Source organism: Saccopteryx bilineata, chromosome 1 (assembly GCF_036850765.1).
Source record: "Saccopteryx bilineata isolate mSacBil1 chromosome 1, mSacBil1_pri_phased_curated, whole genome shotgun sequence".
Taxonomy (NCBI): Eukaryota; Metazoa; Chordata; class Mammalia; order Chiroptera; family Emballonuridae; genus Saccopteryx; species Saccopteryx bilineata.
This window is the reverse complement of record NC_089490.1, coordinates 12,694,279-12,713,085: the sequence shown is the minus strand read 5'-3', so window position 1 is coordinate 12,713,085 and position 18,807 is coordinate 12,694,279. Positions and strand designations below refer to the sequence as shown.

The 18,807-nt window shown below is 50.1% G+C and overlaps 1 protein-coding gene across 1 annotated transcript in view; it reads left to right on the top strand.

Annotated features, from left to right (window-relative positions):
* ILRUN (inflammation and lipid regulator with UBA-like and NBR1-like domains) overlaps window positions 1-17,219 on the top strand; it is an 89,662-nt gene extending 72,443 nt beyond the window's left edge. The window contains exon 5 of the mRNA XM_066280469.1: window positions 17,044-17,219. Within this exon, the coding sequence (XP_066136566.1) occupies window positions 17,044-17,079 (36 nt within the window). The 3' untranslated portion in view covers window positions 17,080-17,219. The remainder of the gene's footprint in view (window positions 1-17,043) is intronic.
* The last annotated feature ends 1,588 nt before the right edge of the window (window positions 17,220-18,807 follow it).

The window sequence follows — 18,807 nt, the reverse complement described above, 5'->3', positions numbered from 1 at the left end:
GGTGGGTTTTTTTTGTTTGTTTTTTTCCTGAGAAGCAAGACAAGTTCCATTATTTCCCCTATTGTTGAGCCTCCACCTCGTTTACCTTGTTTACCTCGTTTACCTTGTTTGCCTCGTTTGCCTCGTTTGCCTCGTTTGCCTTGTTTGCGCGACTTGTCGTCTCTCCAGTCTGGGGGGCCGTCTGCTTCCTCATCCACAGCCCGGACTGGCCCGCGTGATATTTTGACTTTTCACTTTTGGGGACTAAGTGAGAGGATTGTTTGTTGAGTTAACCATGATTTAAAATATCCTGATTGTTCTGAGAGACACTGTTTCTCTTTATGCTAGTTGATGAAACAGTGTCTTGCACACATTGCTGAGGTGACGACTGGGCCTGGTTGTGGGTCTCGGCCGGTGGAAGAAAGCTTGGATGCTCAGCGCTCACTGCGGGAGGCGGCCTGTGTGGTGGGGCCGTGCGCCTTCCTGTGCGCTCTTCTCTGAGGCGGCCTGTGTGGTGGGGCCGTGCGCCTTCCTGTGCGCTCTTCTCTGATGCAGAGGCTGCGTGCAGGGCCCAGCATCCCACCTGCACAGTCATGTGACTGCTGAGTCTGTCCTTGCTTCGTGCTGGCATTCACCCTCAAAATTTAATATATAACGTTGATGTTTATTTGAGGGACAGGTTGCTTTGTTGTAAGAATGGTCTTTTTCTGACCAGTGCCTTATATATGGTCTAGATCAAAAGGCAAGTTAAGAAAAGAAACCTGGTGGTGTGAATCCTCTTCACACAGTCTAGTAAGAGGGACATGTTCAGTGATATTGTAGCAGAGGGTTGATTTTTTTGGTTGATTGAATGATCATAGAGCAGTGGTCCACAACCCCCAGGCCGCCGCGACCAGTACCGGTCGTGGGCCATTTGGTACCGGTCTATAGAGAAAGAATAAATAACTTACATTATTTCCGTTTTATTTATATTTAAGTCTGAACGATGTTTTATTTTTAAAAAATGACCAGATTTCCTCTGTTACATTCGTCTAAGACTCACTCTTGACGTTTGTCTCGGTCACATGATATATTTATCTGTCCCACCCTAAAGGCCGGTCCGTGAAAATATTTTCTGACATTAAACCAGTCTGTGGCCCAAAAACAGTTGGGGACCACTGTCATAGAGGATTCTGTGGCATCACGTTAGTTCTACAGGATGTAAGTGAAGTAGAATGAGAAGGCAGCAGATTGCCTGTATTTGAGGAAAGACTTCACACCTTAACACTTAAAGATTTTCCTCTCAGTTCCTGTTTTCCTAGATTTATTTGTCTTGAATTTGAACCCTTTTGAATCTGACTGTCCTGGGTGGCACAAGCTTTGAGGAAGCCTTGTTAGAACAGGCACTTCGGGCCGCGGAGTTGACTGGGAAGGTGAGAGCTGGAGGGGCCGGAGCCGGCTAGCTGGCTCAGACATCGCTGCAGCCTGAGGTGAGGGCTGGTGTTCTTGGTCGCCACACTCGTCTTCCTGAGTTTTGAACCTGTTAGTTGTTTTCTTTTCCTTTAGGGACTGATGGTTGTTTACTGCTTTTTTGGAAAGGCTGGGCTATGGTGAGGCTGTTGACACATTTTTTAGGGTTGTTGAATTCATGGAGTGTTACCTACTTTTTTTTTTTTTTTTTTACGAGCACTGTAGGATATTTAGAAGTAGCACTGTAGGAACCACAGTAAGTTCTCCCTGGAGATGATATCCAAGGAGAGTACTGGCTGTAGTCATCGCAGATGTGGCTCTTAGATCCCACAGAGAAATTGCTGCCTTCTTTTTTTCTTGAGAGTGGACTCTTATTCATAAAGCATTGTGAGCATCCCACCACTGAAAGCATTTCCACCACTTAGGGCTCCTTGGGAATGGTGTGGGGGGTACACAGTCATCAGGATTTATTAACTGGTTTGTGCACTCTTTAGAGCAGTATACATTGTCCAGTAGGAGACTTGAAGAATAAAAGAAGTCACACCTGCCAACCAGCAGCTCACACTGTATAGTAAGGGAGCTGAAACAAGCTCACAGTTCAGTCTAGACAAAGTGTGAACTTGGTCAGTAAGAACAACAGTCAAGTGCATAAGTTGTGTCTCTGCCTGGGGCTAGAGAGTTAGAGAAGGCAGAGCTGCAGGTGATGGAAAGGGCTTTTCAATGAATGAACAGATTTGGAAAGATAGAAAGGACAGTGGTGTGGAGGCCAGTTTAAGTGCCGAGGACAGAGTGAGTGAGGGACGTGTGGTCAGGGAACTTGAGTCACAGGAGTGGGAGGTAGGTTCAGCTGGCTGCTCTGTGTCCTTTTGGCTGAAGTAACGGCTCTGAGAAGCATTGGATATCTTCAAGCAGGGATAATTCATAATTCTAAACATTCAGAACATAGATTTATCTTTAAAAATGGGCATGCTTGAGGTTCTGAATGGTACACCTGACCAAGTGCTGAGATCAGGGTATAGACCAGAGATGTTTTCTAGCTGTTCCTCGGGGCCAGCTGTGCTGCCACGTCCTTGACAAGCCTCATGCCTTTTTTTTTTTTTTTTTTTTTTTTTTTAACAAGGAAAGCTCTGAGGGGCTCGGTAACTTGCCCAGTATCTCACAGCTAGTGAGAGGCAGAGCTGGGACTCTCACCCAGCTGCCACATGACTGAAATGATTTCAGGTAGGGGAACCCGGGCTTTCCCCAGATGCTGCTGTTGGGCTGGAGGCTGTGCTGAGCGGAAGCGTGAACTGAGTGTCAGTCACCATCAGGGAAGGAGAGAAACAGGCGACAGGTGGCACTGAGATGTAAAATAAAGGCTGCCTTTGGCGTCCTCTTTTTGAAGAGTTCCCCTGTTTTTTTGTCTTTAAAGTTGTGACCTCTTTTCCTGATTGATAAAAATAAAAGCTATTTTATAACTGTCAGGGTGCACAAACCACGTGGTGTTTATAATAAAGAGTGCCCTTCTATTTATGAATGAGTAGAAAGGAGGAAAGAGACCCCTGGACTCTGGAGTTGGGGCAAGTGCTTTTGGTTCACCCCAGGTGCCATCTTGACTGGATGGGTAGGAGGAGTTCCAGGTGCCCTGCTGGTGGTCAGGGATCACCGAGTTGGCAGTTGAGTTGATTACTCTGAAGAAATTTCCTGCCTGCCATGAAGGCTGGGAAGGAACACGATGCTCTCGGAAGCCCACTGAGCACAGTTTTAGTGGGCAGGTAGTTTCCTGCCGCCTCCGTAGTTGCAGTTGAACTTGCTAAGGTCGGTAGGCTGAAATGAAAAGGTTGCTTCACGCACCTGCTCTGTGAGGGCTGGGTCGATGTGTCAACATAATGGCACATGTGTCAGTGCCAGGAACTGGACACCCGGGGGCCCTTCCCCAGCTGTCCCTGAATACCATTAGCTCTCTGGACTCAGTGCTCCGTGCCTGGGGGCAAGCTCTGGATGGGAACCCCAGCCCTCGCTCCGTCCCACAGCCCAGAGGGCCTGGCCCTCCCTGTGTGAGAGCTGTCAGAGGGAGTCAGAAAAGTGAAGTTTACGTGGACCTGTTCCAGAGATTCGTAAATCTGACTCCTCGCTTTTGTTAGAAACTGGCTGGCCTCATTGTCAGCTCGGCTGTGGCTGACCTGTCCCAGGTGAACAGTCAGATAAGTATTGGTGAAGGGGCGGTGCAGCTGTAAAGAGCCCTTTTTTATGTGATTAGCTCGAGAATCTCAGAGGACAAACAGTCACAGGAGGATAGGCGGCCACTCTGTTGACTCAGGGCTAGTCTTGCCATGAGCTCCAGTTTTCGGACTTGTCCCTGGAGGCCAGGATGGCTTCTGTTTGGGCAGTGGAAAAGTGGTGAGAAAAACAGTTTCTGGAGGTGGAGTAGGAGAAAATAAACCCTGTCAAAGTTGTTAAATACTTCTTTTTCTTATTTGCCAGTGATTTTTATTTTTATTTTTTGCCAGTGATTTAAAAAAAAAAATTATTTATTGAATTTAGAGAGAGGAGAAAGAGGAGAAGGGGGAGGAGCAGGAAGTATCAGCTCCCATATGTGCCTTTACTGGGCAATCCCAGGGTTTTGAACCGGCAACCTCAGCATTCCAAGTTGGTGCTTTATGCACTGTGCCACCACAGCTCAGACTTACTTGCCAGTAACTTTTTAAAATCTCTGAATTAAGAAGTAAGAAGGCCGTATAGAGAAGAACATGACACCAACCAAATGATCTCACTCAGGACAGCTGAGAATAAGAGTGTGGCTGGCAGGAACAAGGGGCCAAATGCTTCACTTCCTTCCTTTAAGAGTAATAATTTACCCTGGTGAAACTGAAAGGAACCCCCAACTTACTTTGTGACTTGGATTATAGCCCTTATTTTAAAAAATTATTTATTGATTGGTTCATTTAGAGAGAAGGGGGGAGAGGAAGAGAGGAACACATTCATTTGTTGTTGCACATAGTTGTGTGCTCATCGGATTTGTTGTTCCACTTAGTTGTGCACTCATTGGTCACTTTCTGTGTGTGCCTTGACCAGGTATCGAACCTGCAACCTTGGAGTTTCAGGATGATACCTTACCTGACTAACCAGCCAGGGTCAGTGTTTGTTCTTACTTTTAAAAAAATGCTTGGAGCTGGAATATACATCATATACTCTTCCTTTAAACTAGATAACAGCCAGAGCCCCTTTCTGCCGAGTGCTGGTTCAGAAAGAGAAACTTGTTATTACCTGTGGGGAGAGTCACGCTCCCGCAGCGTCCGCCAGAGCTGGGTGCCGTCTGCCCTGCCTGTCCTCATCCCCACCTCCTCCTCTGCCCTCTCCTTCTCTCTGACAGCTGCTCTGCAGTGCATTCTGGATCTGAAGCCAGAGGAGTCAGTCTGTTTGTATTACATCAGAAATCAGCTGACTTCTAAGCTGCTGCTTATCTGTGTTGACTAAGGCTTAGGGAAAGTCCTTTTCCCTATGTTCAGGGTGAGGGTTTAAAAGTCACAGTGGAGCCCGGCCTGTGGTGACGCAGGGGACCAAGTGCTGACCTGGAATGCTGAGGTCGCTGTGTTGAAACCATGGGCGTGCCCTGGTCAAGGCACGTAGGACAAGCAAGCAGTGAACAACCAACGTGAAGCAACTATGAGTTGATGCTTCTTGCCAGCCCCTCTCTCTAAAATCAATAAACAAAATATTTTAAAAATAAATTAAAAATTATAGTTCCTGACCTGTGTGGCGCAGTGGATAAAGCATCAACCTGGAATGCTGAGGTCGCCGGTTCGAGACCCTGGACTTGCCTGGTCAAGGCCTATATGAAAAGCAACTGAAGCAACTGCAGTTGATACTTCCCACTCCTCCCTCCCCTCTGCCTTTCTTTCTCTCTAAAATCAATAAATACAATCTTTAAAAAAAAAGACATACTTCCAGTTATAAGATAGATAAATCCTAGGGATGTATTGTATAAATGTATGTATGTATGTATGTCATGGTAGAGGTTACTAGAGGGGAAGGTTTGGAAAAAGCAGGTCTTTAGCTTTTGGGCTTAAGGATATAATTAATGGTTTGTGAATCTTATTACCTACTTTGAAGTAGCCAATCATTTTAACATAATAAGAGGTAGGTTTAGGGTGACTTCCTGAAACTTGGCTCATCATTCGCAGAATTCAGAGGACACTGAACCTGACCAGAGGGCCAAGTGGTTGGTGGGCTTAGATGGGCTGATAGTTATGTGAGGGGTAGAGGGCAGCAGGCCTCCCTCCCGCTGTCATAAAACTTGAGTCTGCTCAAAGCTGCAGACCCTGAAGGCTCAACCCTTTGAGTAGCACAAATGTTCGTGTATGTCCTCACTCAAAGGGTTAACAAAAAACTCACTACTCAGAGGGCTCAAGGTGGCTGAAGGAGAAGCGGGAAGGAAACTTATGTCACTTGATATTTTATCCAGCTTGGCTTCTCTTCTGACAAAGGGCAGGTAGCAAGAAAGCATGCTAATCCCAAGCACAGGCCACTGGGAATATGGTGATCAGAGCTATAAACTACCATCTACTGGACACTTGGCTGTGTGCTAGGCACTGTGCTGAGGACTTTTCAAACTTAATTTTTAGTGTTAAAATTGTCAGTGTACATAGTTTAGCCAAGTAGTTCTACAAAGCTTATTAGGAAAACACCAGTCACGTCCCTGCCTCCCCCCCGTGCTGTTCCCCAGAGGCAGCAGGCTGGGTGTTGGCGGCGCCTTACTTCACTTAGCCCACACAGCGGTCCCATGACACACGGACTGTTATCGTCCCTGCTGTACAGTTGCTGAGACTTGGAGCACACAGCTTCCATGACTTGCTCCAGGTCCTGTAGCTAGAAAGCGGTGGAACCAGGACATGAACAGAAGCAGTTGTTTTTGACTCCCGGGGCTGTCTCAACAGTGCACTCTCTCGCTCCCCAACTATGAATAGTGTGGAAGTGTCCATTTTTATCAGCTGAGCTAACACTTGGGCCTACAGAGAGCATGCTTTCTATAGTATACTGCTGTATTTTAAATAAGTTGCAAGCCACTACTGACCAAATATTATGTGACTTCTCTACTACCAGCCTCCCTGCCCCCACAAGTACCAGGGAAGCTATGGAAACCAGCCTTTCTTTCTAGCCTCCAAAAAGGGAAAAGATTCCCTAGACCCTGCCTAGTCACTTACTTGAGTTTCAGTGTTGACATTGAAATGTTCATTAACTCACTTGTGACGGCAGCACCTACATATGTCTTCAGGTTGTGTTTCTTCAAAGGCTTTCTTCAGAAAGACTGTTTCAGACAAAGGGATGCCAGCACAGGCCCTGAAGTGGATGTGTACCTGGTTGATTCAAGGAACAGAATGAGCGAGGAGTAGAGTAGAGGGAGATGGAGTCAGAGGATGGGAATCGGGTCATTGGAGGGCTTTGTGGGCCCTTGCAAAGCTTTGGGCTCTCATTTGAGGGACAGAGGAACCGTGAATGGGTTTTGAGCGGAAGGGTAATGTATTCTGTCTAGTGTTGTGAAGGGAGCAGTCTGGCTCTTGTGCAGAGAGCACAGGGCCAGGACGGAAGCAGAGGACCAGTGGAGAAGTTAGCGCAGTTATTCAGGAAGAGAGGGAGTGGTTTGGACCAGAGCAGAGGCAGAGGAAGTAGGAGAACGTCTGGGTCTGGATCTAGTCTGTAGGTAACGCCAATAGGATTTCCTGGTAGGTTGGAAAGGGGATGTAAGAGAGAGTAAAGGATGACACCAGAGGTTTTGGAATTGCCGTCATTGGAGAAGGAAAGTCTGTGGTAGAGGTGGGGAGTGATTAGGAGTCCATTTTGGACACATGGAAGATTTCCCTAAATATCCAAATGGAGGTGTCAAGTGGGCCGTTGTATATCCAAGTTGGATATAGAGTTTAGGAGAAAGATCTGGACGGAGATCTAACTTTGTGAGTCACGTTGTATGGCTGGTGTCTAACACGGAGAGAATGGCTGCAGCCGACTAAGTGAGGAGAGGAGAGCAGGGTTGCTCAGCCAGTGGACTAGCACTATTGACATTTCAGGCCAGATAAATGGTGTCTGTGCAATGCAAGATGTTTAGCAACATTCCTGGCTTCCTGGCCTTGACCCACTAGATGGCAATAGTTTCTCCCCAACTCCAAGTTTACTGATTTGTCTTCAGACATTGCCAAATGTCCCTTGGGCATGGGGCGGGCTGGTGGGGAGGGAGGGGAATCACCCTACCAGCGAACCCCTGGTATAAGGAGAGAAGAGGTCCAAGGACCAGCTGTCTTATGTGGAAACAAACCACTTCATGTTATTCAGCGCACCTTTACTGCATTTATTCTTATCTTTTTTTTTTTTTTTAAATATGGTTAACATGTATTTTTATTTTCCCTGTCTCTTTTTTTTTTTTTTTTTTTTTTTTTACAGAGAGAGGGATAGACAGGGACAGAGAGAGATGAGAAGCATCAATCATCAGCCTTTCATTGCATGCTGCAACACCTTAGTTGTTCATTGATTGCTTTCTCATATGTGCCTTGACCGCGGGCCTTCAACAGACCAAGTAACCCCTTGCTGGAGCCAGCAATCTTGGGTCCAAGCTGGTGAGCTTTGCTCAAACCAGATGAGCCCGCGCTCAAGCCGCCGACCTCGGGGTCTCGAACCTGGGTCTTCCGCATCCCAGTCTGACGCTCTATCCACTGCGCCACCGCCTGGTCAGGCTATTCTTAGTCTTAATTCATAACACTCTGAGAGTTCTGTAGTTGCACTCTTCATTTGACAAACTAATCAGGAAGGTGTGTGACTTGCTCACATTCACACAGCACGTTGGAGGTGGGTCATGGGCTGGAACCCAAGGACTCAGTTGAGCCTAATGTTATTCTGGAGCACACTGGGATGAGGTTTGCTGGCAGAGGCAAAGTCTGCTGGCTGTTCTCTGAAGGTAATTTATACACTAGGTGTCAGGTTGTCGAGATCTCCCTGTTCATCTTCAGGAGCTCCAGGAGGCGTGGTGGCCGAGGAGGCGGCCGTGCAGAGCAGCCCAGGAGCCTGGGCGCCCCTCCCCAAGTCGCTGGCAGATCAGCACATTCTGTACTGATAGGGTTTTCCAGGAGGTTCTGGTTTAATGATATTTTAATGAATCTTTTCTGAAAACCCAGAGGAGCCAGTCAAGTCCTGCCAGCCTTGCCAGTGTTTGAATTGGCATGGGTCGTGTGTGCATTTAAAATATAAATTAAGCGAACTCTGAGCCTTAGAGAATGTCTTCTGTTGTTTGTAACATTTACTCTCTGACTGCTAATAAAAGTTATCTCCAGGCACTCTCCCTGTTGTACCTCAGTGGCTTCAGAGCTGCTAGCTCCCTCGGATTTGTTCTGAGGCTTTGAGCATTGTTTTAGACCGACCTGATGCCGGGCGGTCTCAGAGCTGGGGCAGACATGGTGTTTCCCAAGGTTGCTAGAATGTTTTATTTTGGTTGTAAGGATACAATCTCTTTCCTATATGCTGATTTTAGCATTTTAATTTCTGATGAAAGTTCTCAAGTAGGATTAGTGAAATTACAGGGTTCAAAGAGGTAAGTGTAATTCACAAGTGTGAGAATTTGTCTCCTGGTCTAGATGCTCAGGTTTCAAATGATTTGTTCTCAGCTAAGTCTGCTGTAACTGTATTCTTGGCAGGACCAGGTGCAGCATGGGAGGTTCCGAGCTGTTGTACCTCAGGGCGAAATGCGGGCTTCCTGAGAGCTCAGCTGGAAGCGGCCCTTTTCAGGGTCATGGGTGCCCACTTGCAGAGGAAGACGTCCAGGGCTTTTTGTTGTGATCTCGCCACTCAAGGGCCAGTTAAAACTGTTTGCTTTAGACAAGAGTAATTTTGATATTATTAGTCAGTTAGTGAATCCTCCTAGATGCTCAGTCTGTGCTAATCCTTTTCTTCGAAGAATTTACTTTCTAACTACAAAGACATGCCTAGCTCGGAGGAAAGTGTGAGAGCGAGCCAGTGAAGATAGCGTATATTGAGTCCCAGTTCACTTTTAAGTGGTCATAGGAGTTTGGAAGCAGGAAAAGGTAGTGAGGTTTGGGGTACCCAGAAAAAGGATACCTTAATGGGTGACAGATTGAGGCTGAGTTGGAAGGAAGAGGAACCACATTCGGGAAGGCCCAAAGGCAACCGCAGGCAAGGTGTGTTCACGGGACACTGGCCAGCCCCATGGGGTGAGTGAGATGTGCTTAGAGAGGGTGGGGCGAATTTTGGAGGAAGATCTTTGAAAGCCAAGCAAAGAGAGCTTACTTTTAACGGGAAAGGAAGCAGTGCCAGCACTGCTTTTGAGCAGGGAGTGGCACTCTGAAATCAAATATGGGTGGGTGGGACTACAGAGAGAAAAAACCTCCTCCTCAGTCAGCAGGCCACGTGGGGAGTGGGGGTGATGCTGTGAAGTCATTGTAAGGGAGGCGGGGAGGAGTGGTGCGTGGGAACTGCTAGCTGACCAGATGGAGATTCCGGGAGGAAGGGGGACCGGCAGCCTCTCCCGCCCCCAGCCATAGCAGCAAGACTCCCCCCGGGCAGTGCCAGGGCCACATGCTAGGACCTTGGAGATGCGTCTCTCCTTTTGGGTGGCCTCCCCAGTGACACTCTTGCCAGTTCTTTCTTCCTTTTAAGGAGTCTCCTCTAGTGGAGGACGTGGCCATGAGAGCGCTGTCTGCCAACATCCGCAGGGATTCTAGAGCCTATGGGGCTGTGCTTAGAAATGGCCTTTTCTGAAGCCTGGACTGAAAGAGGAAGTCAGACTCAGCCGTCTCCTCCTCCTCCCTGTAGCACTTTAAATGTGTTCTCATTCCCATTCTGTTTGAGTGTTACTTTTCATGGTCACTTTCTTGATTGGTCAGGGAGTAGGTGAAGGCTGTAGGAGTTGCCCTTGGCCAGGAGGAGCTTGGATGGATGGGAAGCTGGGGAGGGGATGAAGGAGGGAGAGTGGGAGTACATACATGGTGAAGGGTTGGGGCGGGTGGAGAGGGAGAACAGATGGATAGAGATGAGAAGGCCCCAGCAGGGCTGTTAAGTTAGCTAAGAGCAACAGGAAACTGTTACAGAGTAAGTATAGAAAATAGCTCTATAGGGCTTTTTAAAAATTGATTCAGCATGCTTTTAACCGAATTGGGCATTTCAAGCACAGTTGTGGCACAACCAGAAGGCTGTGAACTGAGCTGCCCCACGATCAGCCCTCATGCATAAAAGTGGGTTTCTTTTCTTTGGATGTTTTGAGGACTGTCACATGGAAGTGACTAAACACCAAGGTTAGAGCATCTGCAGAAGTTCCATCATGTTGACGTGGCACCACGGTCCCACAGAGGCCTCCTCGGGCTCTTGGCTGCCATCAGGGGAAGGGTCCTGGTTTGAGTATTTCTGAGAGTCCCCATTGCCCTGCCCCTGACTCCAGTGCAGATGTGATTTTATTTCTAATTAGTGAGACACTAATGAGTGTGATCAAGCTTGGTCAGTCTCTGGCCCTTGCCGCCCCCCCCCGCATGCCCTGAGCAGGGCCTGATCACACTGTGTCTGCAGTATAGGACTGGGCTAGAGCTTTGTACCGGGCCCTGTGTTCCTCTGTTTGTGTTCAGTGCACAGAAGTGATGTGGGGGGAGCACTAGGCGGGCAGGGCTGGCCCAGGAAGCGCTAGGAGGAGGAGGAGGAGGAGGAGGAGGGCTCCAGGGGTTCTCAGAGTGGTTACTTCACAGCCCTACGACGTGCTCCTGTCTTTGTGTTAACCTGTGTGAACTTCTTTTCTTTAAATCACAGCACAGGTAAAAGCAAAATAAAGACAGGCATGTGGAAATTGTGGCTCTTTCTTCAAATAAATTTTAATAGAGAAAAAGAGCGACCCAAAAGGCCTTTGCGAGATACTCGTGTTTCCGTGGCCTTCTTTCCCCTGGAGGTTAGAGACAGCTGGCTCACCAGTGCAGGGAGTCCACGGTTCATTTTCCTTCGGTTCCCTTCCAAGTCTCACAGGCAGCGGACAGGCCCAGGTCACACCCTCATAAAAGGGCAGCATGCTCTTTGATGGCACTGTACTTCCTACTGTTGAAAATGGATGAATAACTTGAAAACATTTCTAGCTGAAATAGAAGTAGTTTCCTTGTTTTTTAGTACTTAATGTACAGTCGTGTTTTCCCTCTGACAGTTTTTTTTTTTTGTTTTTTTTTTGTTTGTATTTTTCTGAAGCTGGAAATGGGGAGAGACAGACTCCCGCATGCGCCCGAACGGGATCCACCCGGCACACCCACCAGGGGGGTGATGCTCTGCCCCTCCGGGGTGTCGTTCTGCAGCGACCAGAGCCACTCTAGTGCCTGGGACAGAGGCCAAGGAGCCATCCCCAGCGCCCGGGCCATCTTTTGCTCCATTGGAGCCTCGGCTGCGGGAGGGGAAGAGAAAGACAGAGAGGAAGGGGGGTGGGTGGAGAAGCAAATGGACGCTTCTCCTATGTGCCCTGGCCGGGAATCAAACCTGGGTCCCCCGCACGCCAGGCCGACGCTCTACCGCTGAGCCAACCAGCCAGGGCCTCTGTGACAGTTTTTTAGTACTCCTTTTTGGAAAAGTTATTTTGATTTCTGAAAAATTTTAGGGGAAACTTGAAGGTACTGCAGTGCACACTCACATAAGAGCAGTGATACCCAGGTTGCTGCTGGGAGTGTGACCCTGCTGATCCGCGTGGGCAGCTGTGAGCCGCGGTGACAGACACCAGAGGGTTGGTTTGCTTTGAGAACAGGATCGGAGGTACTGGCTCTTCCCTCGTCTTTCAGGGGATTGTGATGAACGGACTGAGCTTTTCTTCTGTGTCTGTAAGTGGTCTCTTTTAAATATTAAAATAGTTTAGAAAATTAGCCAAATTGTAGTTTTCAGCTGTCACTTCATCGTGAGAGGGCAGTCCAGACCCCTGCCATCTTTCACCCTGCTCGGGGCCAAGGTCTCGCAGGTGCCACGGAGCAGGGAGGCCTCTGTGTCCTCGCTGGGGAGGACGGCGCGTCTGGGCTTCCCCAGGGTGGCCTGCCCTGCAGCCAGGTGGAGGTCAGGTCCCAGGGCTCATAGGTGAGGGCTGCCGTTCAGGGAAGGTTTAAGGGAAGTTGAGCCAAACAGGCAACACCTCAACCCCTGTACATATAAGGGCTGTCTCTCCATCACCGAAAACACTTTCTTATCCTCTAACAAACATGAGGCTGCTCCCACGTAGCTTTAGAAAACAGGGCCCCTGTGTGTAAGCTGGGTAGATGCTGAGGAGTTAGCCTTCAAAGCTGGAGGGCGATCCAGGACTTCTTCCCTGGGTCTGATCATTCGTGCCCTTTTACGAGGGTGTGACCTGGGTCTGTCCGTTGTCTGTGAGACTCGGAAGGGAACCGAAGGAAAATGAACTGTGGACTCCCTGCACTGGTGAACCAGCTGTCTCTAACCTTCCAAGGGAAAGAAGGCCGAAGTTCCCACTGAAACAAATGGCTAAGTCCCGCCTTGCTGCGCGTGCTACGTCTGTGCTGAGAAGTGGTCCCTCCCGGAGAGAGGTCGGCCCTTCGTGTCAGACTCACTGAGTTCTGTCTTCGTGCTGACGGCCTGTTTTTGGTTGAGTCAAGAGTTTAGTTCAGGGCTCTGTGGTGCCGTCTGATGATCTAGCCCTTGCTCTGTTGTCCTTATTAGAAGTGCAGCTGTTTCAGGAGAGACGTCAGTGGTGCAGGTCAGTTAAAATATGTGACATTTGCTTTTCCTGCAGATAAAAGTAGAGTTTCTAGGCCCCAGAAGACAGCGAGCATTGTCTGTATTGCCAAACCCTACTTTTGGGCTGGGGTTGGGGACATTAGCCACCAGAACCTGTTACACCGGGTCTTGGCACTCCAGGGGAAGCTGAAGTGCAGACGTGCCTCCCGTTGAGAAGACCCTCCACCCCCCTTTAGGAAGGGCTCTTCCTGCCTCGCCCCCTGCCACGGACGCCCGGACAAGCTGTTCTGGACTCTCCGTCCGGCTTTCCCTCTGCCACTGGGGTCGCACTGCCTCTGTTCCGTGACCCACTGGTCACACCTGTACTCCTGCGTGCGGGTCTGGTGGTACAGTGGCTTTCCAGTAGAAGGGGCTTTCTCGCTCTTTCCAGAAGTGATGGTAACTCATTTGAGGGGGAAGGAGAATAGAGGGTGTTCTCGGGCTGCCTTTCTGTGCCAGGTAGACATCCACAGCTCCTGTGTGCCCCTCTCTGGGCAAGAGGGGATTAGTGAGCACTTTTCTTTCTAAAGGGTGCGGAGCCTCAGCCAGGAAACAGAGGACCAGTGATAACCAGCTGATCCAAGCTGGTTCAGTACCACACCGAAGGCTTTAGGGTCTGGGCCACTCAAGCAGAAATCTGAAAATGCCCGTTTTTAGTCCTCTCTCGGCCAACAGCATAGGACCCATTTTACGTATCTATAAGATCGGAATGTACAGCAGCTCCTTATCAAATCCATAAACTCCCTTCTCCAAGCATTTCAGACAGTCTTGAGGCCAGTGCTTGCTTTTAAAGGCCTGGGTGAAGTGTGGAGCTTTGGTCTGGAAAGTAGTTAAATATAGGGCGAAGAGGGAAATACTGCATAGAAAAGTAATGCTGTTTGTTTTTCTGTCCTCTGTGCCTTTCCCCCTGTGCAGAGACCACTGAGCAGTGTGTGGTTGAAGTCTCCCGGGAATCTGAGCCCTGCTTGCTCTCCTTGGGCTGTCCGGGTGGGTGAGTGTTCCAGGGGATACTGAGAATAGCTTCTGTTAAGCTTCTTTCCTTGCCGCCTGTGGTGCATGTGACCCTCTGATCAGGTCCTGCAAAGCGGAGTCCGAGAGCCCTTTGCTACCCTGGCCGCTTGGTTCAGTGGGTAGGTGCCGTGGCTACTGAGCTGGTCTCAGCCTTAGCCAGCCTGGTGGGGGCATGATTGTCTTAGAGACTGGCAAGACGTGTGGCATTTTGGCATTTTAAATACCACTGCTCTGCTTACTAGCTCTGCCCTTGATCAGGTTACAGACCTTTCTGAATTCGGAGCTCTTGACTCAGGGCTCTTTGCAAGTATTCGAACAAGTTCAGGTGCAGAGCAGTGAGGACCAGGCACCTGTTGATGTTCCGGCGGTGTTGGCCTGCCCGGCCAAATGCACCTTCGGCTATGATGCCACCAAGCAGCTCTCTAGCTGGTCCTTTGTGTCTTTATTCAGAGCAGGGGGTGGGGGACAAAAGCAGTTTCAATGCTTTACACTGGAAATATATGGCAACTGAATCCCATGTTCCCTACTTTTGGCAGCTTTGACTTCTGGCCTAAGCCTGAGCAGAGGGTATTTTTTTCCTTGGAATACTGTTTTTCAGCCTCCTGAGCCAAGGCATTGTGTGTCAATTCCTAGAATCTTAAATCTGGAAAGATTTAGGAAGGAAACTGAGATCCTCTGAGGGGAAGGGACCTTACTCAAAGTCATGCTGGTGCAGTCAAGGGCAGAGCCCAGGTCTCCTCTCCTGTCTACATGACCTGCGTCCCACCGCAGGGGAAATGGGGGCCCTTGCCGGCCAGCTAACCGCTCCACAGAGCCCAGCCTCTCCTGGGACCTGGGAAGCTGTCACCACGGGGATGGTGTGACCCGGACTCTTGTGTCCCCAGGCCTCAGCAGCTCTTTGAAAACTTGGTTTTGGAAGGGCTAATGTTCCCGTGACTTACTTGATACTCCAGGCAGTAGTGAGAAATACCTGTTCTCTCTCAGTCATTAATTTGGCGCATTCTTAGTGGGAGCCTACGACTGGCCAAGCGACGTGCTGGGGAGGGGGCCGCAAACAGTCATGCTGAGAAGGGACTCTAGTCACGGGCAACCCTGCGACTAAGCATTTTTATTTCTTTTCAAAGAAAGTGTTTTTTTTTTTAAGGCAAATTTTGACTGGCCACATTCCATTAAGCTAATGGAAAATGTCATCCCAGTCATTCTTTCTTTCTTTCTTTTTTTTTTTTTTTTTTTTAAGTGAGAGGAGAGGAGATAGTGAGACAGAGTCCCGCATGTGCCCCGACCGGGATCCACCTGGCAACCCTGTCTGGGCCAACACTCAGACTGTCTGAGCTATCCTCAGTGCTTAGGGCCTATGCTCAAACCAATCAAGCCACTGGCTGGGAGAGAGAAAGAAGGAGAGAGGTAGGGAGGGGGAGAAGCAGACGGTCGCTTCTCATGTGTGCCCCAACCGGGAATTGAACATGGGACGCCGCACGGCAGGCTGATGCTTTGTCCACTGAGCAAACCGGCCAGGGCATCTCAGTCATTCTTGTGCCTCCTACACTCATGTGCCTAGATTCAGGATTTTTTTTTTTTTAAAGAGTGAGAGAGACAGAGAGAGAGAAAGAGAGAGATAAGAAGGAGAGAGGTTGAGAAGCATCAACTCGTCGTTGCTTTCACTATAGTTGTACGTTGAGTGCTCCTCACGCATGCCTTGACCTGGGTGGGCCAGTGTGCCCTTGTTCATGCCAGCAGCTTTTCGGCTCCAGCTGGCGAGCTTTGGAACCGTGTGGATGATGCCCCTGCTCATGCCAGTGACCCCATGCTGGTGAGCCCACGCTCAGAGCTGGTGACCTCAGCATTCCGGGTCGACACTTGACCCACTGCGCCACCCCCATCGGGCAGAGATTCAGGGTTCTCAGTGTAGCTGTCAGATCAGGAAGCCCCTCTGGGTATTTGTTGTGGTTACGGCTGAGGTGTCTGCTCTCTGCTCCCATCTGGTTCCTTTTGTCCAGGGCAGGCCATTTTGGGGAATGGTACCCTTGTGAGGTTGGTCACCGGTACCTTTGCCCTCTTGGTCTTGGCATTGACCAGGTCTTTCCAAGTGGAGTGAGGCACAGGTCATCCTGAGCCAAGTTCATGCAGCTGCTTTTGCTGTTAGCACATCTTAACTGAAGGGAAGAGGAAGACTGTGATACTTTTTCATCCAGCCGGCTGCGATAAAAACATGCCTTCCAGTTTGGAGTAACCCTTATCACCCGGTGGCTCAGGGAGAGGTGTTATGGGGGAAACGAAGCTCACACTTGACCTTGAACCTTGGCTCTGCCTTTTACCATTCAACATTGAACAAGTCTCTTAGTCTCTGCAGTGACATGGGCACTCGTCACGTGGGTGTACAAAGCCTCGTCTGGCCGCTGGGACAGGATTAGAGAATGCAGCTCCTGGTGCCCGAATCCAGGTGCCCAGCAGGCAGCACTCAGGCTGCAGCGTTTTTGTGGTCGATAGAAGCGTCGTCAGCCAGCAGTGCCTGCCTGCATTGTGGAAGTCAGGGTGCAGAGAGGGGATCTTTACCCGAGAGGCTGAGGCATGGTCAGGAAGGAGAGGTGGCTTTGTGACTGACGTAGGCAGCTGAGAGTTGGCACCAATTGATCTAGACACTGAGAGATGAGAGTCTCTCCCCCAGCCTACCTCTGTTTGGATGCTGTGATGGAGAACACTTAGCAACCTGAAACGCGCTGGTACTTGGCCTGTGGGGTTTTACACGGCAAGGACAACCCCCATGCCTTGTGTGTGTGTCTTTGAGCTTCCTTGTGGCTCACTGGGACCCGTGGAATCTTTTACGTGATTTTGGTTGTCAGATTGTACCTGCTGTGTCTGCCATCACTGACTGTGTCCACTCTCTTCCAGGGGCTCCACGGGCCTTACCCCTTCGGCCAGTCCTAGACGGGTGTCAGCAAGAAGAACAGTTAACAAGAGACAGACGGTCTGACTTTGGTGGGGGGCGGGCGAGGGGTTCCTCTGAATTGCAGACCACACCGCACGGACCTCCGGCTGTGACCGTCCATCCCAGAAGAAGAGGAAGAAGAGAACAGACTAGTTTTGAGTAAACTCAGTGTGCATGTGTGAGTGCTGAGTCGCTGGCGTGGGGGAGGCTGCCGCGAGGAAGCCCGTGCAGCCGCCTTGCGTGTGTCTGTCAGGGTCTGTCTACCAAGCCTAGGTCGCTCGGGGAGGGGGAAGAGTTTAAAAATGGGGGAAAAAAGCCATCTTTTTAAACAAAAATTATTTTGCCTACTGACAGGTGGTAGTTTTGAGCACATATTAATTGTTTTTCCTCTTTCCCCACTTCTACTCTTTTAGATGAGGGATAACACACTGTAGAGTAGCTGCTTGCTCTGGAGCGAGTCCGGCTCAGAGCTGGCGTGGCGTGTTCGGGGACTCCGTCCACGGGCAGTGCTGCGGGAGGACTCGCCGCGCCACGTGGCCCGGGAGTCTCGCGGCGTCATCCAGTGAGCTGTGGCCCTTTTCCTCCCTCTTTTCTCGTTAATCTTCTGTTGACACCTGGACATTTGTCCCCGTCCACCCTGTGGCTTGTGACTGGCAGAGCCTCTCTGAGGACCAAACTGCCCTGTGGCCAGCAGAGGGAGCCTGGGGGACAGGTCTCGGGGGCTGCGGGCATTTCTGAGGCTGAGAGTGTCCAGCACACACCGGTAACAGTTCAGATCGCTTTTCCTCCGTGTTCCTCCGGCAGGAATGCCACCACGCTTCCTGCTTTTTTGGACTTTTCACCCACACGGTGTGCGTGCAGCTCCCGGCGAGGGTGACGCTGACTCCCTTGCTTCTCTGTTGTCACACAGCGCCCTTCCCTGCGTTCCTCTCGGTTGTCCCTTGTGTCCCCACAGCCTGTGAGTGGAGGCTGAGCTGTTCAGAGGTGTGTGAACATACGGCCACGGCTGGGGATTTGCCGTGGGGAAGGGCCACAGTTGCCGACTGTGTGATCTTGGAGACCACACTTGGATGGAAACGAGAGGACCCCCGTCCCAAACAGGATGCCTGGTTACTGGCAGCCCGAGCAGAGGCTCATTGGCTGCCTGCTTACTTGGGCAGGTGGCCCCCCGGCATTCCGTGGGTCCCGAGCAGGCTGAGATGTGGACATCTCCGTGGGAAGCTGGAGCCAGGCTAGAACAGCTGTCTGCCAAAGATACAAGAATATGCAAAGTCCCTCTTCTCTTCTCACCCCCTCCTTTCCTCGAGTGTCAGATGGTTTGATAGCTGTGGACATGGGTCTAGGATCTAGGGTGCGGTTCCCTCTCTCCACACCCCAACCCCCCCCGGGCGTGAGTCAAGGAGAGAGACCAGGTGATTGATGAGCGGCTGCAAGGGGTCATATAGCCTGGGTATGGGTGAGGGTCTGCCTGCCTGTCTGTCTCTGTCTGGGTGTGCGAGTTCCGAAACCGTGTGTAATTTGTTCCTCCTCGTCCTCTTCTGAGACTTTTTTAAAAGCTTGATTGTGGGAGATAAGCTTGTATGAAATTATCCTTTTGCCTCCTCACCTCCCAAAAAATGAATATATTTTGGTCCACTGGAGAAGCCCTGGGGAAGAGTGGAGCCAGCCTGCTGAGCAAGGCAGCGCGGCTAGTCTGGGGCCGGCCTAGGGCCCCACAGAGCGCCCGC